The sequence below is a fragment of the Phallusia mammillata genome, chromosome 4 (assembly GCF_965637545.1).
Source record: "Phallusia mammillata chromosome 4, kaPhaMamm4.hap1.1, whole genome shotgun sequence".
Classification (NCBI taxonomy): domain Eukaryota; kingdom Metazoa; phylum Chordata; class Ascidiacea; order Phlebobranchia; family Ascidiidae; genus Phallusia; species Phallusia mammillata.
Window position 1 is genome coordinate 14211932 of NC_137255.1, and position 26782 is coordinate 14238713.

A 26782-nucleotide genomic window follows, 5' to 3' on the forward strand; every position below is an offset into this window, starting at 1 on the left:
AGATAAGCATTTCGATGAAAATAGCACGAATTTAAGAGGCTCTAAGTCGTCAAAACAACTGCAACAATAAAGCTCTTTAACCCCTGCAACCTGCTTTAATTAAGACATTTATTAATTTGGCCTCACAGAAGACGGTCAGACACGTGAGGTGCAAACACTTATACAGCACCAAAAGGGCAATTAGTATCAAGAAAAACAAACATAAATAATTCATGCGTTACATTACATTGCTTCTCTCATTTCCTGATTTTCAATACAATTGCTCATTGCAAACTTACTAACCAAACATTCAACCGAAACATTTGTGTCCCTTGTGAATTATACTTTGTGTCAGCTGTCTAATTTTAAACAACTTTTGTGCTATAAACCCATGGATATAGCCCATGCAAGTTCCAATAAAAAGCTCTGGCTGTGGTGGAATTACAAAAAACTTCCGTTATTCTAAATTTAGTTAAGCCCAGATATATTGACCTACAACAAACTTTTGCAATGCGTCAGCCAAGCTGCTATAATGAACTCTCAGTGGCCCTGTCATGCGCAGTTATAGTGACGTAATGTCATTTACTTCATTCAATTGCGTAGTTTAAGTTTTTTTTTGTGAAGTATCTTGGTTAACCGTTTAGTGAACTGTCACAAAGCGTTTCCAGTGAAAATTTTAGATGTCATCCTATACCTAATGTTTAGGCTAAATGTCACAAAAAACAGGCATTGAGCACAAAAGGAACAAAAAACACAGAGTTAAAACATGATGCAAATGCGACCGAAATTAGGTGGAACAACAGAGTCGGTGTTTTAAATTGCCTGATTCCCTATCTTTGGATAAACCGTTCACTGCTTCTGCACCGATACGAAAACTATGGCTTGGACTAATCGTAGGTGCTCGATCCTCTAACAGGGTACAAACGTCCTGAAACAACTCCAGAACATTTTCGCCTGTTTTAGCACTTGTTTCCCAGTAAAAGGCGTTGATTGCTTTGGCATGTCTCCTTCCCTCAACAGTTGAAATCTCGCGACTTTGTGCAGCGAGATCAAGTTTGTTTCCGACAAGTGCAATAATAACGTCCTCAGGACCATTCTGCCGCAGTTCTTGAATCCAATATTGCAGACTTTGAAGGGATGAGCGTTGGTTTAGGTCGAATACAAGAACCACTACCGATGCACCACGGTAATACATAGGCGCGAGAGCTTTGTACCTGTGTAAAAAACAACTTTTAAAAAGTTTCTCAAAGCATACCTTTTTCTGGGAAATACATGTGTGTTAATTTTCTGACCAAAAAGCACAGCAACTTTGGAAATGGGCTCGCATGACCATAAAACGACTAAAAACTTGGCAATTCCTGCAGCCAGGGGGTTCGACCTTAAAACGCTTCCCCTGGATTTCCGAGAAAAAAGTTCGTTTTGTGACAATGCCTCACGTACATACAGACCTATACAAAGTAAAGTTGTTTACGGTTGAAATTACAGGCGCAGGCTTACCACCTTCAGGTATAAAGTTTAGGTTTAGGCCAGGGGTGCACAACCTTTTCACTATTGACGGCCGCATCAGGGGCCTTTATTTCACCAACGGCCGCCAAGTGTTGCTGGTGGACATGAACATATATGTTGTGTGCTCGCGGCCGTCTTTAAAAACTGGTCTGAATAAATTTGTCGGACTGAAAAATTTACCAACAGGTCATACCCATATATGCAACACTTCACCTGTGAACACTTCACCTGTGTCATATAGAGTAGAGAACCCAAAAATAGTCCAGTGGGTCTGTTTTGTACATCACCACATTGGACAAATAATTCCACAAATCCACAAAAACATCACCACAAATAACAAACATTACAAAATTGTTTTGTTTCATCTCGTACCTTTCTTGTCCAGCTGTGTCCCAAATTTGAAATTTAAATGTTGTTCCAGCTTCAGAAGTAAAATAGCGCGACTTAAAAGCAGCGCCTATAGTGTTTGTGATAGATGAGTCGAAGCGGTCTTCAACAAAGCGCAAAGTTATACAGGTTTTCCCAACGTCTGTATCTCCAAGTACACAAACTTTTTCAATGCGGTGAGGCATAATAAAATCGTAACAATCATTTTTAACAAAACCTTCACACAAAATAAGATAGTAAAGTTATGGGAAAAACATCGGTATGTTTCAGTTGCTTTAGTCTTATAATGAGTCATACTTCCGCGCCAGCATTCACATGGATAGAATGTCAAAAATAGAATGAGTCAATCCCAATAACATGAATTGGTTCCCAACCGGCACCCCGGTTGGGAACCACTGGTCTATATACATAATGGTTTTGGAAGTTTCGTAAAGCACTGAATTGACTAATATGCGTGGTTTGTATCGAAAAAGTTCTTTGTATCGCAAAGTTTGTAAAAAAAGATTAGTGCTGTGTTTCACGTTACCATAACTTTATTTAGCCCTAAACTCCCTTAACTCTGCGCATTAACTCACTGAAAATTATAAAAGCCTGTGAACTTAGGCATTTAAATTTCAAATTAAAATAAATGAGAATATAACAATTATTAAGGCCCCCTTAAAGCCATGATAATGTGATTTATGCTCAATCTAGCCCGTCTGTACTGCTTACCACCTTGCTGAATGTTAAAGTTTCCTAAAAGTAATCTCGAGTTAGCCAAATGTTTTCTAGTGATCCGAAAGTTAGTGCTGTTAGGTACTGGTATGACATAAACAGCGTTAATCGATGGCGTAAGACTGACAAGCAGCTTGCAACAATAAACTATACGTCAGTAAAGATTCATGAATCACTGTAATGAATGCTTAAAGTTTTAAAATGCGTAATGACAAACTGTTAAAATGCCAGGGGGGCATACTGCTGTAGCAAAACCCGTAACATTCTCTAAATGCTGAAACTCAAACTGGCATGTGCGGAAATCGTAGACGTCATCTAAAGACGCCATGCAAAGTTTGACGTGACAATGGAAGTAGGGGGATTTTTGACAGCGTTGACCAGTTCGCTACGCACACACAACGCCAATGAAAGAAAATTGTTGACAATCGCATGTGTCTGCTAATATTTGATGTGATATTACTAGTTAAACCTTTTTCTGTATTTTTACAAGACTTGCAAACCGTATCAACTACCTTGGCTTAAGCCAAGTGTGGTTTTAATATTTAAACGCACTTACTACGTTCGATTTCAAGAGCCGTTCACAGCATTTCGTTTCTGCGAAACAGACGAAAGTTGTTTAAGTCAGGTAATTTTCAACTGGTGTTCCGCGATAAATTTGTTGCTTTTGACTGGCATCCCATAGATCACCTGTCCATAAAAGAATTATTTCTTGTATGAAAGTAATTGCCTCTTATCACCAGTGGGAATATTGCATTGAGATTTATTGTTGTATAATAATACGCCTCGTTGTGAATTAATAAGTATGTTATTGCGTGGGTCTGTTGCTGCTTAATTGCAATGAAGTAGTTGAGTGTGAGTTTGTTTACTTTATTACATCTTTATAAAATATTGTTTGGTACGCGCTAAATTATTTTAATACATACTGTGTTACGTGGTTCAAAACCACTGTTGTAGGTAGTGAACTGCTGCTCGATCGCCGTGTTGCAAAAGGTTGGTGTTTGCCACGCAGTGCAGTAGACCGCACAGACATAATCTGTTATCGATTATAGTGTAAATAAACCGAACATAATTCATGTCTTTTTTGCAATCTAGGCTACCTTTTGGTATACCGGGGGGCATTCAAAAGATAAACACTTGTGCACAATTCGGTGCAATTTTGAACCAACTTGTATGAAGTCACAATTTTTTTTCGGACTATACTACTAAACCTACCATCTGTCAACTCGATTTGCATTATTTTACTCATAAATATTGACTTGTTTATGTATTATCAGAGTTTTCATATCTGCACATTCTGTTATCACATATATAAACATATGTGGAAGTTAAAAATTCCGTAAGAAACTTGTTTTTAAAATTATCTGAAGCTTGACAAGCAGAAGAAAAAAACATTCAGGGCCACACACACACACTTTCAGTTAAGGATGGAGGAAGAAAAATACAAGTGGACAAATTGTACAGTTTCAGGACAAAGAAGTGAACAATTTTTGTTAATTTTTGAACTTGTTAAGCTTCAGTAAAACAATTAGCACTCTATTTTAGTAAACATGCTTTTGTCATTGTGACTTTTGTCACAAGTTTGTCATAAAAACTCCCACAGCCAGGTAAAAAGCAAAAATAATTTTATAAGTGCCAAAGGGTGTAAAAAAAACGTGTGACATTGTATAGTTTGACTGACAGCAATTCAAGAATGTAGTGCTATCATCTACATAAATGGAAAAAAAAAACTGTTTAATTTCTTAAAATGATTCAGCTCAAATCGCAATTAATGTTGATTATTCTGCTTTCTGTCCATACATTGACAGACAAGCCTAAATGAAGATGTAGTTCAGGAAAACAGCTTCTCAACATCACAGAAAACCTGCATAAAAAAGAAGTAAGTGATAAGGCACACAACCATCTCATACAAATCACCTCTTCAGGTTTTCTGTCTGCATCCACTTTTCGAACTTTTCCTAAGTCTTCATAATACCTAACAATGGGCATTGTTTCATTAATATATGTGATAAATCTTTTCTGAAGACTTTTTATGTTGTCATCAGTTCTTCCACTTGTTTTTCCACGCTCCATAATCCTTGCTGTGCACACCTTTGGTTTATAGGGAAAAAAGTAAAGTTTAAGTCTTGTATATGTTGATTTAACCTATCTTTTAAAAATAGAAAATAGTACGTGTAAAAAATAAATAAAATATTTACTTCTTCTGGACAGCTAAAAAAGAGGACAAATTTAAGGGAAACCCGATCTCCCATTTGCTTGTTCCAGCCATCCACATTTTCTTGATTTCTTGGAAATCCATCAACAAGTATTTTATCGCTGCCTGAGGCAAAAATTGCCTGTAGAAATTATTTAAAAATATTAATAAATTGTTAACACCTTTCAATAATTTTACATTGACACACCTTATCTAAAAGTCCACAAGTAATTTCAACAGGTACTATTTTTCCATCTTTAATGTAATTAGCAATTAGTTGACCCACTGTTGATTCTGGATTGTTTCGTTCCGCTCGAAGTAAGTCACCAGCAGACAAGTGAGTGTAACCAAATTTCTGTTGATGCCAATAAAAACTGTGATGCTATTATTACTTTTTTTAAATCAAAATGTTTAAAAGGGCATTAACCTCAACTATTTTGGAGCATTGAGTACCTTTACCAGAACCTGGTCCACCAAGAACCATGACAACTTCTGGCTTTGACATTTTGTGACTCAGATGCTTGATTTGCCGAAAAAACAGATTTACCAAAAATATCATTCACAATACCTAACTTTATGTTGTTTTCTCTTCAAACGAAATATGCGTTTTTAGATCATGCAGTTGAATTAAAACAAGCTTAATCTGGGTGTAATCTGCTACTTTACTGTAAACATTTTCAACAAAGTTTTTCTAAGATGGTCTTTTACAAACCATATAAGTTAATCATCGACATTTTTTTGTGAGCAGAAGGCTTCTCTACAGCCAAATTTTTACCTCTGGGATAAATATTTTGACAGCCATTTTTTGAATTACCGCTAAAATTGCAAAACATCTTCGACCAAATTTCGTCTACAATGCGAGATACGGGGCAAATTCTCACAACTCACACACTATGTTTGTATCTACAGACCACACCATGAAAGCAGAACAAAATAACACACAGAATTGACAAAGTCACAGAGAACAAAAAAGTTGATTTTGCAAACCACTAGTTACGGTCATTTCTATACATGGGGCGAATATATTCTAAAATCTAATCCTTATCAAGGTTCGAGATTGCGAAGTGAAACTGTAGTTCCCCCCAGTTGCTGATTGCCGGCAGACTGGCACTTTTTTCGTTTGTAATGTCATGCGTCATCATTTACTCAAAGCGGGGAAAACTAAAAACATTTATCATCTCGATTCTATGCCTTTACCTTATTACTATTGTTTGTTTAAAAAAACTACCAACAAATTGGGAAAAAATCTCATTAAATGAGTTTATAGTAGCTATAATCTTAGCTATAATCTAAATCTTCTATAAATGCTGATTAATGCTACGTCACTTCAAACGTAGTGACATCTGATCAGAAACAAACCTTTTTTTAACTTAACGCCGACGTGTGTAATTGTTATGACAATTTAGGCAGCTCGTGCTCGTTGGCGGTGCTTGTACTTCCAGGTACGTTTTGATATTTTAACATTATTTGCGTTAGCCCCATAGTGCTTTTTTTACATAGCAGAAAAAACGGATAACATACCCATAAAAGCGGTGATTTTTTAAACATTTACATGTCTGTTTATTAATTCAGCAAACAGTTTTTGCACCCCTTTTGTGTAATGCAATTCCTAATCTGTGGCAAATGCATGCACTGTTAAATAATTATGAAAACAAATATTTGCACTTTTAAATAAAATGACACTATGTGACATGACACTAATGAAAGCAACAAATATATCGTTGTAATTATAATGATTCACTCTATTCCAAACATGTGTATTCAGTAGCATTAATTTTATAATTTGTAGATTGTTGCCAAAAATACAATGAAGCGCTTACAAGTCCTTCTGATGCAGGGTACTGGTGCAGTGTTTATACATTTGATTGGCTCTATTTTAGTAAGATGGTGTGTTGGTCTTGGGCCATACTCAGGTAAGTGTGAAAAATCACATGAAAAACAATTCCAGGTCTATGAAAAATAAAATGTGTTGTATTCAGGAAAAGGAACTCCGCCAATGTTTGGGGATTATGAAGCACAACGACATTGGCAAGAAATAACATTAAACTTACCTGTTCAAGAATGGTACACCAACTCATCGATGAATGACATGCTTTATTGGGGTTTGGACTATCCACCTTTAACAGCATATCACAGTTGGCTTTGCGGTTTTATGTAGGTTAAAGTAACCTACTTTTCTGTTCCCTTAGTCGTACCAACGATTTTTTGTTGATAATTTTGTTTTAGAGCATTTTATATTGAACCGGATTGGGTTAAGCTGCCAACATCCAGGGGCACTGAAAGTTCTCAACACAAGTTGTTTATGAGATCTACAGTTTTGTTGGTTGATATTCTGATGTTTTTTCCTGCTGTATTTGTATTAAGACTTGCACAAATGAGAAACAATGGAAAGGGCAACTTCTTGTACACAACATCAACCCTATTGACTCTTTTCTACCCCGGATTGATTCTAATTGATCATGGCCACTTTCAATACAACAATTTTAGCTTAGGCCTGATGATTTGGTCTATCACTGCATTTAGATGTGAGAGGAACTTACTTGGCTCAGTTGCTTTTTCATTAGCTCTTAACTACAAGCAAATGGAATTATACCATGCCCTACCAGTATTTTTTTACCTGTTGGGAAAGTCCATGAAAAATTCCTGGTCAACTTGGTAAGCTTTGAAATTTCTAAACACATGTTATAATTACCTGATATACATTTATCTGACAGCTTGAAGAAAATTGTTGAATTGGGATTAACTGTACTCATCAGTTTTGCAATACTTTGGGCCCCTTTTTTGTCAGACGTTGAAAGTGCAAGCACTGTTTTCCAAAGACTGTTTCCTTTGAATCGTGGCCTTTATGAAGACAAAGTTGCCAGTTTTTGGTGCTCTGTTGCGCCTGTAATTTTTCCATTTTTAGTTTTTGCTAATGATGGCGTTCTTCTAAACATTATGAATGCTGTTCTTTCAGATACTTAAAATCAAAGAAATGTTTGAACAACAAGCCATTGTGAGATTATGTGCACTTACAACTCTCTTTTTTTCATTGCCATCATCCCTACACCTCTTGTGCAATCCGAGTTTCAGAAACTTTAAGCTATCATTAGTAAGGTTTAATGTTCTCCACTGTGTATCTTATGGATAACATGTATTTGTATTTTGTAGGTTAATGTTTCTTTAATTTTTTTCCTGTTTTCTTACCAAGTTCATGAAAAATCAATTCTTATTCCTGCCGTGTACGTATAAATCATTTAATTACCCTCACAGAACTATTGTTAATCACTTCATATGTTACAGATCTGCTTGTTTGTTGTATGATGAGATCCCTGGATTTTTTATATCCTGGTTTTTGTATTTAACAAGTTTTAGTATGAGTCCATTGCTGATGAAAGATGGTTTAACATTGCAGCTTTTTGCAACGTCTATGATTTTTCTTGTGTTGAGCTATATGTGTCATGGGTTCTCGATAAAGTCAATCATGATGGTGTCAAGAAATATTGGCCTCACAAACAAGTTTATGAAGAGAGTTTTTGACAACTTAGTTATCAAAGTGGTAAGATAGAAATGCAGCAATTTATGTGTTAGTGTTTATGCTATATGATGTATTTTCATAATGGTAAATGTAATATTGTTTTTTTTTTTAGTTTTGGTTATCAGTCATCTGCTCTGCTGCACTTGTGGTGTTGATGAATGTTTTGAAACCACCAGGAAGATATCCAGATATTTTTCCTGTCATGATATCAACGCTGTCATGCACATCGTTTTTACTTTTTTTAGGAGTTTTCCATTGTTTTCAATTTGGAAATGTTGATGAGGATAAGAAAACAAATTGACATGTAGCGCATACCTAAGGTGTACTTTTGCTAGCCACATATTTAAATCCGACCTGTTCACATTGCGTTGGTGCAGAATAGAAGCTAATGCTGCTTGCATAGTGACATTGATTGAAATCTCAGGTAAAGAATCAGTCAGTGCTGGACCGAGTAAAAAACTAAAAATTTTACATTTTTGTGTAAAAACTGTAATTTTGTGTTGGGACTTGCTGGAATACAGCTATATTGCCGCCTGTCGTGCCATGCAATTTATTTTGTTGTTATAAATATAATACTGAGCTGAAAATACATTAAGACATAGATGAATAGCTGGGATGAGCACTGAAGCGTCGATGCAGACCAGCGATCCGCGCACACTTGTGTAGAAATCAGTAGGCCAGTAAAATCTAGCTAGCTGGAAATACGACTCACAAACAACTTCAGTGCCATTTTTTTCGGTTTGCTGCAAACCTGGGAGCGAGCACTAATGCAAGAAGTGACGCTAAAAAACTTTCGTGACAACAAAACAATGCGAGCGAATCGATGGATATCTGCCACGGCTGCAATTCTTTGGGTAGTGTTGTTCCTTCCAAATTTTTCTTGGTAATACTCTTTGTCCACCCAATAATTTTGATAGTTTGTCTTAAAAGAGAAAGGTGTATATGTAATCTAATATCATATACTACACAAACCCTTTATTGCCCTTTATAGACACTGATTGCCTTTTTAGCAAAATGTGTTGTATTTGATATTTGTAGGAATGTGTAAGAAATGATTTTTGTAAAAATTTTAACCCGGAAATAAACATTTCCAATTTGTAATAATATCATATGGGCACAATGTCGCTTTGCTTTTTTTTGCCGTTTTGCCAGCTCGCGGGCAAAATGCGGCCAACCGAATAAGGGTGGTGCGGACCGCAATGATGGATTTTAAATAAAGTAACGAGTGGATTAAATTAAAACAGAGAAAGGTCGTGGTGATGGATGGTTTAACCACATGCGAACGAGGGTTTTTACCGTATTTATTCGATTGTGAGCTCCGGCTTATAATGTTTTTTTATCCAAAAATATATAAACGTGCACTTTCGTCGAAGAGAGTTTGTTTTAATAAACACTGTTAATGACTGAGCATCTGCAACTGCAAGTTGTCATAAATTTTGTACCGCTACAGCATCGGTCAAACTATTATTCAAATTCCCGCTTCCATCAAAAATCCCCCTCTTAGAATCGGACTTCATGCACTTAATTAAGCAGTAAGCACAGAAAGCTATGAGGAAGACAAACGGCGAATTCTTTACAAAAAAATTAGGTAACAGCAAAAAGAGTTGCATTAGATGTTGACGTCAACATTTAACACTTTAGCCAAGAAACTGTTTTGCTCGACGTGTTCTTTACATTTTATGGTAATTGATATCAGTTATCACTGTAGTGCAGTGGTTCCCAAACTTTTTTCTTTTAAGGCGCATTTTAGAAAAAAACAAAAATTATTTGGCGCACTTCGAACATTTGAATAATTTTTTTAGCTGACAAAGGCACTAACTATGAGGTCATAAAGCCGCTATACAGGTCACTTTCATAGCTAAATAGCCTAGTTGAACATCTCAGAGACGTGGAGCATGTTGGCCTAGTGGTCTATGAAGCACCTGGTACTACTACTCTACTTGATTGATTTTAATTTCAATATTTTTTGCGACACACCTAATGACATCTGGTGGCACACCAGTGTGCCGCGACGCATAGTTGGGACTTGGGAACCACTGCTGTAGTGTGTATACTAGTGATCCAGTTCGCATTATTATTATCACTCATTTATTTGTTTATTAGTACAGGCATTATTTATAAAAAAGTAAAAAAAATTGGGCTTGTGGATTTTCATCATGAAAAAAAGCACAAATCGGTAAGTTAATAAATCATTTATAGCTATCGAAAACACGATTCTAAATCTACAATATCTCTTGCAGGAAAGCTGCAAAGTCATTGACAGGGCTGTTCAATGAAGCTGCATTACAACATTACAACAGCCAGCAAGAAAACATAAATGACAATTTAAATAGATACTTCAAATCACTGCAGATGGCAAGCAGCTCAGCAACATCAACTCCAATGGCAAAGGGCAGACAAATGTAAATGAACTTGATTATAAATAACCTAGTAGTATATAACATGTAGTATAATCGGAGTTCCAGACAAATTTTGATAATCCAAATGCAGTATGAACAGTGCATATGTTTATTCGATGATTTACGATTACCCAGATATAAAAATGATACGATGATGCTAATTAAACTGCAGCAACAGAAATCTTTTTCAGCTTGTCTCACTGTAGATCATGTGTTGAATTAACCACACTTGAATGTTACTAAAAAATCACTATGTCAAACTTGGCCATCACACATAACATAGTGCAAACATAATATCACATACTGTGATTTACAGAACATGTATGCAGTTCCATGTATCATGCAATTAGTATTCTTTTTTGTTGCAGAAATACACTATATTCTGGTCTCCCTGCTCCTGAAACAGGTAAAATACTGATTGTTTGACTTATATCGACTTTTGACCATGCTTTGTAGATTTGCAGAACTAAAATGTACAACACAAACTTATAGTAGTTACACAATATTATATTTTAAAATTCTTTTAATATGGTTAATTGCAGAAAAAGTGGATCAACATAAAACCACTGAACAAACAGGGGAAACATCAAGGGACATTCCTGACCAACAGAAATTTTTTCGGAAAGTTCAAACTGCTCGCAAATCAATCCGACATAGTGCCAAATCGCTGAAACAAATTCAAAAGATGAAAGACATGGAAATACATACATCATCCACCTTAGTTACAACTTTACGTCCTCCTTCAGAAACAGAAAATATTGAAACAACAACAATCTTACATGAAAACATGTTTGATTTGTCTGCCAACGACCATGACATTGCTGTTGGTACTATTGACCCCAATCGAATGTCAAGCAATGATGCAGTAAAAATACAAAAAGAAACTGTACAAAACACTTTTAGGAAAAAACAATCAAGGAAAAATGAATCCAGAAAAAAACAAAATTTGAGGGGGCCCCGAAAATCACTACAATTACTTCAAGATGAAGCAAATAGGTTTGTAACCTACACAGAAGATTTGCCTGAAGTGCATTCTGCTACACTGGTTCAAGAAAGACAGCAAAAACTGAGAAAACGACCTTCTGCATCTTTTGATTCAAGTAAAAGTTCAAAACTGACTAAACATACCAAGGAAGGTGATGAACAAATACAAACAAACAGACATTTACCAAATCAAATGAAAAAAAGAAAGGCTAAAAGTGCAGGTTTAACTGAGCAAAATCATACAACAGAATCTATAACACAGAAGTATATCTTGTCACGAACCTCAGAAACACTTTCACCTAAAAAAACTGGACAGAAATCTAAAACTAATAAAACCAAGACAAAATCGAAAAGGTCTAATGATAAATTAAGTAGTCCCAAAGTGAATAATCAGCAACCATCACTAGCAAACAGAACTACAGAAGATGTCAGAGACATTAACTTGTTTACCGGAAATGAAGTAACACCCCAAACTGATGACTCCAATCTCCTTGTGGCAGAACCCAGAAAAGCCAAATCAAAAGGTTGAAGTTATCTTAAAACAGTTTTGTAGTTGTTAAATAATTTGTAACTTGTTTGTTTAGAAGCAGACTTACAGTTAACATCGCCTGATCACCGATCATTTATACGAAGACAAATTAGTACCATAAGGGAACCGATCATGTTCTCTGGAGTTATTGAACGATCATTCAAGACCAGCATGTCAGGTTGGTATCAGACATATGTTGGTTAGGCTAGGGATTTATGATTTGCCACAAAATTTATTTTTAAGTGATGTCATTTTAACATGTTGGTCGCCATATTTAACATCTATTTGTAAAAAAATATTGTCTTGTAGGACATTCTTCCCAGATGAAGCAGTCTGTTATAGAAAATGTGGTGAAGAAATACAACAAAAAGTTGCTACACCATGGCCATGCAAATTCCTCCGTAAGTCACACAGCTTGATATAAACAATGCAATCTGTGCTTAACATGGGACATTTTTTCAAGGCTGTGGAAAAGTTGGCAAGTGAAGCAGTAACGTTGTTGGGAAAAGAAACAATGCAGAATTTTCCCAAAAGCTTTTGGGTGCAAGCCTCAAGGTGGGCCCATTTTACTTAGCTGTTGTTTGGTGTCATTATGCTCATCATATCTTCTCTACTGCATTGAAATTTGTCACAAGAGTTTAAATGTTGGTAATAATTTGAACTCAATAATTTGTTTATCTTCGTCATCTTGTGTGCATACTTTAGGCATGAAGTATTTCATGGATTTAGTTGGAGTTTTGCAGTGTTATGATATTGTCTTCTAGTTCAAATCTGTTTTAATTTTAACACCACAATTCACAATAATTAATTACCTTTACAGTAAATAAAAACTTTGACACAATGTCCGAATTGGTTGATATTGGGACAGTTTGAAGAACATGTCGAAATAGTGTGCCCATTTAAGTGTTTATGCTTACATGTCAAACAACAAAAATGATTGAGATGCATTTTGTACAATATAGTATTGCAGTACATGGATAGCTTTGATCCTACTAGCCTACCAGTTAATGAGCTAGTCTCTCCAAACAATTATTAAAAGTATGTTTGTCCAATATGTGTTTAGTTTGGACTGCATAATTCACGTTGCATGTTTTGACTGCATCAGTCTTTTATATATTGTATTACATGTTTATTGACAACTTTGCCTAAATATGGACAAATGCAGAAACAACTTTTGGCCATGGTTAAAGATTCCCAAACTGTAGTACATGAAAACATTCCAGGTGGTATGCAAAATGTTTGGAAAACACTGCCATAGAATAATAAAGTGTCCAAGCGATTTTTCTTGTTAATAAAAGAAAACCTCTGCCAAACAGATATATAGCACATTTAACCTCATTGTTCTTTTACACAGGGACCTTAATTTTCAGTGTCCCAAAGAAATACCTTGCGAACACTTTGCCAATAGAGAACAATTCCGACGCTATGGTGAACTTGAAAAACAAATTTGCGAAACAAGACAGGAAAGAAAAAACTTGGTAAGAAGTTCCTAACTTTCGGATTGGTGGATATTTTAGCGCAATTATACTGCTACGATTTGTTTCACACGGCGAAATAAGCACAACTTGAAATTTAAAAAAAATTAAATGGATTTTTTTTCAAGATGGATCATATACAAAATTCAGTTATGCTGTTGTATGAACTGGACACTTTAAAAAAAGTTGGGGACAAAATGCTCAGCGAAGGTTCGGCCGGTCACCTGGATTCTCAGCTTCGGGCAACGAAGTTTCGCACTGCTTTGAACGATGGTACGCATTGGAAACTTTTGTTGCAATTCTTGAGAAAATAACAATTAGGTTCCGTTTCATTCAGGTTTAAAATTGCTTGTCTTTAACGAGGAAGTATTTTTTCTACACTATACCGTGTAACTACCACTGTTTGAAAATGTTGGATTTTGTGAAAATAGCGGACTGATGTTATTTTTTAAGTTGCGTAAAGCGTGGGTTTGGAACTATTCCTTTACAAAATATTTTATTTATTGTTTACAGCCAAGCGACTTGCTAAACTTTTCAACACCAAGAGCCATGATTAAATTGTCGTTCTTCTGCTTCGGTCGACAACGTCTAGCTTACGCCGATGGAGCTTTTATTTAAGCTTAATTTGTTGCAATACTGTATATCTGTGACTTGTATTTCTTCTTCGACATTTAAAAATACTAAAAGTATTTCGTTATTCGTGTAGTTTTGTAAAGAATGGCGCTTGCTTGACATAGATGTAGAAATTAAGCCAGTCCGATAAGAAGAGATACAAGTTTTAAAATCAACAAACAGCTGAGCGTTCACACAACATAGGTGGCCGTGTGCGGATTGATAATTTCACTGACCAACACAATTTTTGGTGTCTTTAATGTTAAAACTGATATTGACTGATTTCAAAAATCATTACGGTTTTCTTCAATCAGGTCAACTTTTTAAGTTATTTACAAAACCAAAATTTATGACCATATTGGTTCAATGACTTTAAAATCACGCTTTTATATGTTTGTTAAAGTTTTGTTACATTAAACACATCAATTTTCTACAGTGCAGTCGGTTTTATAACATAAACATGTGTTCTATGCTTATGCTCTGTCTAAAAATGGTTGGTGTAGGCTAGTGGTAACTTTAAACTATACGTGTTTTATGGAGTGATTTCAGACTAGTAAAGCAAGGTGGTAAAACTAAAATTAATAGTGGCTAGGTCATCTATAAGGTGTTGCATGAATTACCAAGATGTTTTATTCTACATTACTGGTGAATACCCATAGAACACAACCAAAAAGAAAAAAAAGATCTGTATCAAATGTTCATATCTTGCACACTTAGATGTGACTTTGGGGGTTTAGGACAAGCAATGGGCTCCACTTACCTAATGTTGATTGGAATATTACAGTAATGGACAAAAACAGTAGAAAGATACTAACATTACTAGACATAGTACAAAACTAAGTTATTAAGCGGTCTGAAAAATTCGGAACGAAAATGAGTATAAAGCTACACTTCCCTTAAAACGTAGGGGATATAAATGATGAGAATTAAGGTTCCAACAGGATATCAGTGAAACGAAACGTGTCGGGGAAGAAGGAATAATGTGATCCTGGCTAATTACTGGTGGTAAATTAAACGGGACGATATTGCTGCCAGTCATTTCCAAAAGTTACAGAAGTACATGTGTAGGGTAGGCCTATATCCGATATAGGCTACCTGACAACTTACAAATTTGAAACCTTTTTTTTGTTTTTTGTGTGGAATTTTGTTTGTTAGGAGTGTCTACCTGTTACATTTAAAATTAAATCGAAACTTTGTTCTTGCAATAACGGTAATTCCACATAAAATACTCAAAACCAGTTTCACTATAGTGTATACATATAGATTGTTTTTCAAACGTGGATGTACCATAACATGAAAACTAGACGTGATACAGATAAACCGATTGCATTTTTGAAATCAGGGCACTAAAATTAGTCAAAATCAATTAAAACATTACTGACACCAGTAAAAAAAATATTTTTTTGTTGCTTATTATAATAAAGGTAGGCTACTTGAACCCACAGAAAACCGTTTTGCTAGTTTTGTGTCAAAACCATTTTTTTACAAGCAGGTAGCATCAAACTTACAACAGGTTAACAAGCACACAGGGAGTTGTATCCTATTCTGATACTTAAAGGGCACGTACGTGAACAAACACAAGGATTTAAAATAAAGTTTTTACTTTGAATATGTGGCCAACTCTTTTGGGTCAAACAATTTCTGCAGCTATTTTGAGCATATTGGCCTATGCTACTTGGCTAGGCTAGGCTACCTCGGACAAATGATTCGTTTTGCGACAGGTGACGTCGATAGTTGCAGGTTTAAACACGTTGCAAGGCGCAATGTCTACTCCCACATTTTAAAATGGAACATAATCTGCTTGTTTCCTTTGAGACAATTACGTTTCCGCGTCTATTTGTAAGTGAGAACTTTGAGAACTGAGTTTTGAAAAAGAGGACGCATTAACGTTTTCGGGGCTAAGCGATCTAGTCTAGGCATGACCTTTGACGCGAAAATTAAACGGCTTTTCGTTTGTTTACCTAACGCTACACACACGCTTAGAGCGAGACGTGCGCGGGCATTTAACTCGCCTTTTTCTTTTGAATCGCGTTGACGCTGCTCACGTGAACGCGGCCAAACGTTTCGGCGGGAAACAGTTTTACAATGCTGGGCAGTGTGCACTGATGAGCGTTGAATGAATAGCAGATATGCTAGATATGTTTGTTTAGTCGATAAATTAGTTATCGTACGTTATAACTGTATCATGGTGTAGTTAGTGGCTTTATGGTTACAATAATTGTTCAGTTTACGTTTTACAGGCGCGCAGGCACACAGGGTCATTTATGTGATGGTATTGGTAAGGAGTAAGGACGACATGGTTGTTTACACAACGGCGCACAACGACAAACGTTTAACGCATATCCAACAAAACCGCGCGAAACAGCACGTGCATTGTGATGATTTGTTCCCGATTGTTAGCGGGGAAGGAAGGATGGGCTTTTTGCGTTTTCTCGCGAACCAACCACTTGATTTGGCGCGAAATGGGAGCAATGTTCGTTTGATCTGCCCCATTTTGTTTCATATTCAGTGTGAAAGAGCAGATAGGCCGTAGCTTATTATGTGCATGTTTTTGACTATCTGATTAGTGTCTTCGATTTTTTTTAAAAACAAGTGCTTACAGAATAAAAACTATGTAGCAGTGCAGTAATTAAATTGTATGATTTGTGTTTAGTTTTTGTTTGTGTCAGAAATGAGTTTGTAATAAATATGACATATTCACATCCATACCTTCAATCAAGAGACCAGCAAAGTAGCATTATGATGCAACCTTCCATGAAATTACACTCACCAAGTGTACCAAACTACACTGATTATGGTCAGCAGTGGTGTATTTAGCTGTAAAATTTGATTTGCAAATGTTTTTGTAAGAACAAGTGGATTAAAATTGTAATGTTTTTGGAGAAAACAGTATTTCAAGTTAATGTTTGTTGTTGCAGATGCTAACTTCAAGAACCTCATGTTTTATTCGAATTGGCAATGGCCTGCTGATACCATTCCACCAATGCAATTGCCACATCTTAATAGGTATGGTATGCAAGCTTGCATTGTAGCAATATTAAAACAAATATATGTAAATATGTGTATGTCAAAATCCATACTAAAACCTGGGCAATCTTCGATTTTCAAACAACAAACGCACTTGCATGTTTTGCTTCAACTAATATTTCCCTTTTAATGCGACAAGGTTTGGACCAGGCACAGTGCTACCCACACCTGTAAATCATACTCTGCGATGTAACATGCATGTACCAGAGACTGCTTCTTCATTTGGTATAATGCATGGAATACCTTCACCAAATGTTGATGACTTGAAAACACAAAGTCTGTCATCATTTTCAAACAGCCCCCTAACTTCAACACCCACTGGGTATGTGTGTATCAAATGCATATTATTTTTGTAGAAGGCACTATCATTTTTAGATGATTTTTTGCTAATTGCCTGTTTTACCATCACCAAAAATTTTAAAATCTTTTCAGATCGAAGCGTGGGCGACCTAGAGCTGATGTCATTTCAACTTTGCAATATTTTGGATCAAATTCCTCTTGTACCATTCGTTGTCATGTTTGCCACCGTGTATTTCCAAGAGAAAAATCTCTTCAGGCACACTTAAGAACCCATACTGGTGAAAGACCATACAGGTATGGATTGAAGTAATAAAATTTTCATTGAAACTTGTGATTTGTCACAGGGCGCAAAAAGTCGACAAAATTGTTATATGTAGGTGCCCACTTAAGTTTCAATTACCATGTGCTCTTTTCAAGAGAAGTACACTTGAAGCAATGGCGCGAAAATTTAAAACTACTTCTGCTGTGCCGCTTGTCTGGTTGTCAAAATTTGCTATTGATTTTCGTTAATGTCAATGTTAACTTTTAGATGTGATTATCCAAACTGCACAAAGTCATTTGTGCAAAGTGGACAGTTGAAAACACACCAAAGACTACATTCTGGAGAAAAACCCTTTAAGTGTTCAGATGATGGTTGTTTGGTGCGGTTTACTCATGCCAACAGACATTGTCCGGATCATCCAAATGCCAAGCTTGTTCGAGATGACAGGGGAGCACTAGAGAGACTCCTGGTTGGAGCACAGAAACAAGATTCTACCATAACAGAGTGGCTGGATAAATATGTGAGACTAAGGTAGGTCTCTTTAAGGTGGGCCAAAGCAAGTACTTGAAATAAATACAAAATTAATACATATACTTTTTGATGTAAGACTATTGTCAAAGTCCCAAATAAACCCTAATCAAATTTATGCATTGCAGGCTTGACAGAACCAATAATACTCAACGTTCCCATCTTAAAAGAGAATCTTCAGAAACAAGTGTAAGCTCAGATGAAGAATCTGGTATGTCAAAAAGTGACTCACTTTCATCAACCAGTTCAGACCAACCTGTGGTAAGTACAAGTGCTTTGACCAAATGGGTGATTTTCCTAAAAAGTGTTCAGCAAAGTGGCTTGTTGTTTAGGAATTATTTTCCTAAAAAAATTTACTTTCATGTGTTTTACCTTCTACGTAAAACATGCAAGTTAAAAAAATATTATAATTTTCAACACTGTGTTTTGTCTGGTAAAAATGTACATTATAATATTGTTGTATAAATTACCAGGAGTCTACCCTGCTCTTACACAAGTTGAAAACATATTCAGTACATCTATGATTTGGTTGTTAAGCTGCCAAGATTTAAAATGCATGTGGCTACAACAATATTTTTAAATTTACAGACTTCTCCTCTCATTAAATGTCCCACTATTATGCCAAGTAGAGGATCATCAGTGAAACGACAGTTGCTCACAGATGAAAACAAGGAGTCATTTATAAAACTCAATGAAGCTGAAGATGGTGCAGTCCGAATACCCTTATCTCCGAAACGTTTAAACCAAGTTGTACAAGTGCCACGAATTGACCCCAGACAACCAGTCAAGAAAAGAATACTAGCATACAACCAATTGCTAATGAAGCAAATGAAAGACCAACCAGAGAACAAGGTTACTTTGCCACCAATTGAGCGCTCATTACCAGTTCTTCCATCAATAAACTCACCCAAAAGAAAGTTAAACCTTGGTAATGATTCATCACTCTCACCTGTTCAAAGCTTGCTGCAGCTTGAGCAACAGAAATCACCCTTACAAAAGTATAGCTTTTTGAAGGATCTTGAATCTGTACATGAAAAAAGCACACCTGTGAAGCAACCAAATACATGCAGTGTTATAGTCAGAAGGGATTCTGCTGAGCAACAGTCCAGAAGATCCCCTGCACCAAACAAGAGTGAAACTTTTTCTGACCGATGGGATGGCGCATTGGCGCTCATGCAACTGGCTTCTAGCCCACCTACAAAGGTTTCTGCAAATAATTGTGATGAACCATAAAAAGGTGTAGTTCATACTTGTTGACTGTATTTTGTGTTTTGTTTTTACTTCAAAAAGTTCCATGTTATGAGTTTTATTCTTGGCAAGTTTCAATTTTCTTAGTTATTTGTTACACCACTATCATCCTACTGTTCACACCAAGCATGATCAGACTTGATGTCAAATGACAAGTGGTAATGTTTACTGATGCTTTTGTCCCACCTGTTATCCAATACTTGGATTTTAATTCCTAACACAATGAAATTATTTAACCAGCATTGTTTGGTTGAGTAACCTCTGTGGGAAAACACAACTTTGCTTGATGAAAATTGGATATTTGTGCCCATTGTGTAAGGTAATTGTGCCCCATCTTTAACTCTGTGAGAGGTACTAGTTGTATTTTGACTGTTGCTAAGCAAGTACTGTTTTCTATTTCTTTTATGATGTCAACACTGCCATTGCCCCAGCTAATAACAAGTGTGCCATAGCACGAAAATGTAGTTGCTGCTCCAAAATTGCTAGCTTAGAGTACTTTTACCAAGTAGATGTTTTATTTAATATTAATCATTATAAACATACACGTAATTGAATGAAATGTGTGATTGTTTATTATTTTAGTCGCAGATTTTGTGCCAGTGTTAGTTTCCTACGCTATGTGCTTTTATTGTTTGGTCTTTGTGTGTTGGCAATTCTTCATATTCAGACTTATTATCATCCTTTTGCACAAGCCTATTTGTAATTGGCTTACTAATAAAAAACGTGAGGCAAATAACAGTGTATTATATATTTATAACTGAACTCAACATACAAACACAACACTTTTACATTATTTTGACCGGAGACGAGAGTGCTGTTCATTAAATACTAACATTGCCACTCCTGCATCAATAAACATGACAACAGTATAAGTTAAAATCAGTGATAGCAAACATGCCTTGTACACATCTGGTTTTGAATTGCTGTTGATAAACTGTCCTAGTAAAATAAGATAAACACATCCAGCAACAATTATGCAGGCTAGTATCCATGACAACATGGAATTAAAACTCAGTGGAATTGGGCACAAGCCCTTATCCTCATGTAAATGTGTTACAATGCCATGGTGAAGCTTACTTTCACCCGAACAGTTAGGCGGAGAGTTGTCTCGGTTCATAATTGCTGTTTTTTCAACACTCTTTTTGCTTTCTGCTGTGATTGTGGAGTGTGTCGTTATGCTTAAATCCAAACTCTCACTTTCAGATGACACTAACGTTGTTTCTTCATCTGTAGTAACTCTAGCTGAAGGAACTGGAACTAAGTTCTTGTTGCCTACAATTTGACTCGCTATGGCAGAAACTATTGGCTGTTCAATCAAAGTTACTGAGGAATCTTGTGTAGAGCTTTCGTTGGACTGTATAACATTTGTGTTTTCTATTGTTGATGGATATTCCAAGGAAGACAGAGTTTTACACTGCGATGAAATGGAATAAATCATGTTCGGATTCACCAAGGCTATGCTGTTATAGTTTTCACTTCTGGGTGTATCACATTCACTGAAAATACAACCTTCCATTTGGGGACTAATTTCAGATATGTCCCTAAACTCCCCTGTGATTTCTGTGAGTTGTGATTCTGCTAATGACAACACCAAATTAGATTTGTCTGAGTTATGGTGCTCATTGATAGGCACTTTCTTTGAAGTACATTGCTCACTGGAATTCGCTTCTGCTAGCAATTTGTCTGAATCCTGCGAAAAGTAACTGTCACCTAATTCTGGAGATCCAACCTGTTCCCTTATATTTTTTTTGATAAAAAATTTCTGTACTTTTGCTTCCTGCACAATCCTTTCTTCCACTGTTGGCTCAGCTACATTGGGGGAGTAATCTGACATTGTAGCCTTTTCAATGTCTAATAATTGGGCGATTTCAGTGATCACTTTTTTGTCATTTCTTTGCACATTCTGTTCCTCTGTTGTATTGTCACACACAGATTGATCAGTAGTAAAATCCATGTTAAACTCAGTGAATGATGATGACAAAGTTGCTATAGAAAACTGGGATGAAATTCCAGTTAAGTTACATGCATCTGTCAAGTCAACTGTTACACTTTCGTTGTTATTGCAACTTTCTGTTGTTGGTTGGTGTTTAATTAGGCCTTTATCTGTATGCAATTTTATTGCCCTTACCCCAGCAGAAACCTCCATATTTCCACTACTGTATTGGTCATCACCTTCAATATGAGTCAATGCAGTTTTGTAGCTTGGATGCAGGGAGCTCTGCATGCTTTTCTTGCCCGCAATGGCTGGATCAGACCATCTTCTTTTAAGATCACTATCATTTCCAATAAAAAGTGAGTCATTTATCATGTTGCGTGGAACCATTGTAGCTACATCTTGCTGTGGCAGGTCTGTTAGTGTAATGCCCAGCAACTTTATCAGAGGACCTTTGATCACTTTCATAAAAGGCAATTGGAGAGCAGTTGCTCGCATAAAAACAAAATGTGAACAAAAGTCATACAAATACCCTTCAGTGGCAGTTGACTGACATACACACTGTCCAAACAGATATAGGAGTCTCACAATGATGGCTAAAGGAATACATACCAGAGCCCCGAATATAGCCATGGTAATAAATGCCATTTCACCACCAAATGCATCTGAAGGACTTAGTGTCTTTCCTAACTCACTGACAAAGCTTGGGTTTGATTCTGCACCAGGCAAAACCAAAAACATAATTTGAAAAGTCAAGGTTGAAACTATGCAGGTCACTGAGAGCACCATAAAGCATAAAAAGCGACCCACCTTTGTTAAAGATGAGTTTGCTGGTGGTATAAAAAAAGATACCAACAAATGGCATTGCATAAACTTAACGAAACTGTTGTGCCACAAAGACCTTGAAACTTGCTTTAATGTCAAAGAACACAAGTGCTCAGATGAAACATTATGTTTCACCGATCTGAATCTTCCATGCTTTTCTGAGCACCAAACTGCACCACTTGCCAGATGCTGCAATTTAATTCTATTTATCCATAGTTGAAGCTCATGTGTTTCCTGTTGTGCAGTAACCCTTGCGTACCCAACATAAGGATCTTCAACCAAAAGCCAGCTGACAACATCCAGTTTCATTGTCTGTGGCAAAATACCTTGTGGAAATGTAGGCAGATTAATTATACATTTTCCAACTTCTGTGTTGAACAATTGAGTGTGGTCATTGCCTCGAAGCCAAACTACAGGTAGTTGTGGAGCATCTGCGCTGGACAGTCGCATCATAACATGGCGATACCAGTCAGGTTTAGGGGTGCATTGGTAATAAAAGGTTAATTCGTAGTTAGCTTTTCTTCGTTTAACTGGTGGTGGAATAGCAAGACTGGTCTCTGTAACTTGCTTTTGCAAATAATACACAACAGGAAAGAACAAAACCATAACACACAAAATGCCAGTGACCAAAAACAGTACAGGGGTTGGGTCCACTGGGTAGGATAAAATCCATTCAACTTCTGAAGTATAGAGACTGACTTCTCGTATGGCTGGAGGGACACTTGGGTCCAGAGTACCATGTATAATTAACCGAAACCAAAGCATTTCTGATTGTATGCCATCATATATCCAAGTCGTTGCGACAGATGTGTAGGGCATATTAAAGTCCAAATTAACATTAGTTTTACCGCTAATTCCAGAATCCCCATAAACCTGTGGTAAAAAATAATTAAATAATCAGATTAAGCAGGACTGCTGTGCTTTTTGAAATTTGTCCTTATTTTGATGGACAACATCTTAGAGAAAGCATTATCCTTATTCAAAAGAAATGACCCTATATGTTCACCACCATGACTTGTAATCTAATATAAAACTACAACTTTATTTATGAAAAGACCACTATTAGCATCCTATCCAGAGTTAAATGTTTGTTAATTTTGGTAGAAAATATAGGATTTCTTTCCAGTTGCCCTTATTTTAGCTTCAGATTAGTGAAAAACCTGAGTATTAGACTAACATAAAAATTTAGTAACATTAAACATAACATGTACCTTAAAGGGACCAGCCCTCTTTGATCTTCTGTCACTCCCAACATACTCCAATGTAAAGTCAGTTATATCGGACAAGCCATCATCTGCACACATAATCATGATGGCAAACACTGCCCTGGGTTTTCCTAGGTGGACTTCAATTGACCATTCCTTCTTTCCAAAACCTAGCCAGTTCTGGGCTTGCCAAAAAGTCAGTGGATTATTGTCCCAAATGAATCTGACAGTAACATTTAAAATACATGTAAATACATATTACCAAACTTGATATTTTACATTTAATTATATGAATGTACATTACAAACATATTGATCTCCGCAACACCTACTTTACACTACGATATGGTTGAGTTGTGTTTGACACATTTCTTGCTTTGAATCCATCTGAAATTCCCATAGTATTTTCATCAAACTTGAGCCAGCTCATTGGTAAAGTTGTCAGTAACTTTTTATATGGCGGGCCAGGAGTGGGAGGGGCTTTTGGAATGTTTCTGCCCTCCAAACCTAAAAAAAGTGGATGTAAATGTGTATTTAAAAGAAAGTACTTTCTGTTTGGTCCAATATACCATTAATAGGAAAGGGCCTTTCATCAATAGCTGTGCATCTATAATCTACAACAGGCTTTGGTTGCCAAATTCCATACTTGGTACAAACCGACTTTCTTTGTTTTTCTTTTTCTGAAACAGAGCACCCAAAATTGACAACAAAAACTATTTTAGTCCTTGATCATAACACATGAAATTTCTATGAGTAAAACACAATTTAAATAGCTCATAGAATTTACCTAAGTGAACATAATGTGTGCCATTGTTGGTAGCCATCCAATAAGTTACATTGCATATATATTCCGCCTCAGCTTTATAACCAGTGCTATTCAACAGTAACATAGAGTAATCCATTTGAGGTGGAGTAGGACATGAAATACTGTCAAAACAAAACAGTTTTCAGAAAGAAATGTTTTGCAATGTCCCTCCAAAAAACTAACCACAACTTTATGAAAGCAAAGGGCATGAAACGATTAGGTAATTTGACAAAAGTGTTATTAATGTAATCACAATAGTATAATCAAGAGCTAAAAAAGTAATGAACAAAACATTTTCATAGTTCACAGCTCTTTTAACAAATGAACCAAACTGTAGTGGTTAAGCAGAGCTTCATATTGCAAATGTCATTTTATGCAAAAACAGTACCTCCAACAGGCATTGGGTAAAACTGGCAGCCATATTGCTCTATGACTGCATGTGCTTTTTACTGAGAGTTGTTTGGTTTCATAAATCCAATATCCTTCATCACATTCAAGAAAGTTACTTGCATTGTAGTTTGTACTGTTCCATGTGTTTGTTCCCATGATAACTGGGGCAGGTATGTCACATGACAAAGGTTCACATCGCAACTAAGAACAATTTAAAGTTGTATACATTGGCCTGAATTTTTTTGTAAACTTACCTTGGTAATGTTTTCATGCCATGTTCCATTTGCCTGACATGTGAAGTCAGCTAAAAACACGCCACATGAAATCCAAAAACCTTCGGTACATTCAATTGTAATTGAGTTATCTGAAAAACAAAACAACCAAAGCATATTTTTATTGATGAGAAAAGGGCAGTTTTGCTTACTGTAAAAAAAGTCTGAGCCTTGTAAGATTGAAAACTTTGGTAAGGGTGGATAACCACAATAGACTGGCTGACATTGTCCTGTTGCATGCTGTAATTTTCCATTTTCGAGGCACCTTAGTTTTGAATCTCCAACAATGATATAGCCTGGTTTGCAAGAAATGGTCAAAGGAGCACCGTATAGTACTTCAGTTTCCTAGTCAAATAAAACTTCTTGTTTTATTCATCAAATTTAATTTTTAAAAAGTACACACTTGCTCTAAGAGATTAAGGCAGCACTTAATAAATATTTTGCTGGAACAATCTATAACAGACCATACACATTACTAAACTATTCATATTGAAGTGCTTTAAATTAAAAATACAGACAAATCCGGTTAAATGTGCAATCTGCTTATTTGCGTAGGGATCGTAAATCCCACCCATATCCATTTGTTTAAAAAAATTATGGGTTAATGGATAAAATAGCTTGGCAAAGCGATTATGTGATTGACCACATTTGTCTCTACACTATTTTGCAGGTTGACAGATTGTATGTTATCCTGGTAAGTATAACAAAAACTTTTCATACCTGATTAATGGAATTATGGATTTTTTTGAAGTAGCATGTAATAGGTACACACTTGGCTGTGTTTATATCAGGCACCCAATTTCCATCCACATCACATTTGTACGACTGTTTGGTGACATTTTGTTCAAACCAATAACCAGTATTACACCTATTTCAAACAATACATTGTTACTTATTAAATACCTGCACATATGGTTGTGTTTTTGGTTCTCAAAAAAAAAGATGGGTTTTAGTCAGTGTTTCATACACGAACAGAACAAAATGGCATTGTTCATTGTGTGCAAACTATTTATTTCGTCGCTCATTCCTGGCAGATATTTTCATTTTGTCTGTCTGACCGAAATCAATTTATAATGATCTTTTTTTGGTATTTCGGTCTTGACAAAAAAGATCTGTTTGTGGTCTTAACAACTCTTAAGAGTAAAAAAAAGAAAAATGCATCACACAACAACTATTGTCAGTCACATAAAATATGTCGAAATTAGTGAAACAGATCGAGCTTTGATTGTTTTTATGGTGCAATGGCACTAAATTTGTAGCAACTTTTTGTGTCAAATGAAGTACTGGAATAAATGATAATGGCAGTTTGTTTCGTTCCGGTATTTTTAATATTTTAAATGTCAGCATTTTGTTCTGGTATTTGAGCCAAAAATTATTTATTTCGTACTGGTATAACGTTCTGTTGCGATGCTAGTTTATAGGTTATGAAACATAGTCAAAACAATCTGGTAAACCCTCGATATTTAATGTACAGTTCATGCACCAAAAGTAACATTTCTAAATTGTAAAAAAATCTAAATTACATTCAAACTTTAAACCTGCCTGAAACCAACTTCTCCATTTACATGTCGACTTGTAAACAATGTCCTGCCAGCATTGGACATGTGGGGATCAGGACATATTATGTCTGTACAGTTAAGCGAGAATGGATCAGGCTTAAATCTTCCCAAACCAACACAAGTGGACTACAACACA

At 36.0% G+C, this 26782-nt stretch overlaps 5 protein-coding genes and 1 pseudogene across 7 annotated transcripts in view; 3 read left to right on the forward strand and 3 right to left on the reverse strand.

The window, feature by feature from the left end:
- Window positions 1-72: 72 nt before the first annotated feature.
- LOC145222873 (uncharacterized) lies at window positions 73-3135 on the reverse strand. Its single transcript, XM_080089103.1, has 2 exons — window positions 1858-3135; window positions 73-1193 (listed from the first exon to the last, which is right to left on the reverse strand). The coding sequence occupies exons 1-2, from the start codon at window positions 2055-2057 to the stop codon at window positions 767-769; spliced, it is 627 nt and encodes a 208-aa protein (XP_079945229.1). The 5' UTR covers window positions 2058-3135; the 3' UTR covers window positions 73-766.
- A 700-nt stretch (window positions 3136-3835) lies between these two features.
- Window positions 3836-5391, reverse strand: LOC145222874 (UMP-CMP kinase-like). Its single transcript, XM_080089104.1, has 5 exons — window positions 5205-5391; window positions 4986-5132; window positions 4782-4919; window positions 4501-4674; window positions 3836-4447 (listed from the first exon to the last, which is right to left on the reverse strand). The coding sequence occupies exons 1-5, from the start codon at window positions 5334-5336 to the stop codon at window positions 4415-4417; spliced, it is 624 nt and encodes a 207-aa protein (XP_079945230.1). The 5' UTR covers window positions 5337-5391; the 3' UTR covers window positions 3836-4414.
- Window positions 5392-6109: 718 nt separating this feature from the next.
- Window positions 6110-8883, forward strand: LOC145222871 (dolichyl pyrophosphate Man9GlcNAc2 alpha-1,3-glucosyltransferase-like). 2 transcript variants are annotated; one of them, XM_080089100.1, is made up of 9 exons: window positions 6110-6219; window positions 6615-6690; window positions 6757-6931; window positions 7004-7432; window positions 7492-7663; window positions 7734-7868; window positions 7928-7998; window positions 8060-8315; window positions 8407-8883. In XM_080089100.1, the coding sequence occupies exons 3-9, from the start codon at window positions 6774-6776 to the stop codon at window positions 8593-8595; spliced, it is 1410 nt and encodes a 469-aa protein (XP_079945226.1). In that variant the 5' UTR covers window positions 6110-6219; window positions 6615-6690; window positions 6757-6773; the 3' UTR covers window positions 8596-8883. The 2 variants fall into 2 exon arrangements, with proteins under 2 accessions (XP_079945226.1, XP_079945225.1); XM_080089099.1 differs by having other exon boundaries at window positions 6112-6219; window positions 6567-6690.
- Window positions 8884-10375: 1492 nt separating this feature from the next.
- On the forward strand, window positions 10376-14378 carry LOC145222869 (uncharacterized). Its single transcript, XM_080089098.1, has 10 exons — window positions 10376-10470; window positions 10535-10696; window positions 11062-11099; window positions 11236-12201; window positions 12262-12384; window positions 12516-12607; window positions 12670-12761; window positions 13561-13684; window positions 13810-13954; window positions 14195-14378. The coding sequence occupies exons 1-10, from the start codon at window positions 10451-10453 to the stop codon at window positions 14236-14238; spliced, it is 1806 nt and encodes a 601-aa protein (XP_079945224.1). The 5' UTR covers window positions 10376-10450; the 3' UTR covers window positions 14239-14378.
- A 2014-nt stretch (window positions 14379-16392) lies between these two features.
- Window positions 16393-20364, forward strand: LOC145222209 (uncharacterized). The gene is made up of 7 exons (XM_080088276.1): window positions 16393-17090; window positions 17212-17299; window positions 17460-17642; window positions 17753-17914; window positions 18150-18413; window positions 18539-18671; window positions 18999-20364. The coding sequence occupies exons 1-7, from the start codon at window positions 16982-16984 to the stop codon at window positions 19641-19643; spliced, it is 1584 nt and encodes a 527-aa protein (XP_079944402.1). The 5' UTR covers window positions 16393-16981; the 3' UTR covers window positions 19644-20364.
- Window positions 20365-20382: 18 nt separating this feature from the next.
- The window catches only part of LOC145222210 (uncharacterized), a 41143-nt pseudogene continuing 34743 nt past the window's right edge, over window positions 20383-26782 (reverse strand). Inside the window, exons 61-70 of the transcript XR_013859304.1 lie at window positions 26630-26772; window positions 25808-25955; window positions 25240-25432; window positions 25070-25179; window positions 24814-25016; window positions 24408-24547; window positions 24190-24300; window positions 23953-24127; window positions 23628-23844; window positions 20383-23289 (exon numbers count right to left, since the gene is read on the reverse strand). The product of XR_013859304.1 is annotated as an uncharacterized LOC145222210 (transcript). The remainder of the gene's footprint in view (window positions 23290-23627; window positions 23845-23952; window positions 24128-24189; window positions 24301-24407; window positions 24548-24813; window positions 25017-25069; window positions 25180-25239; window positions 25433-25807; window positions 25956-26629; window positions 26773-26782) is intronic.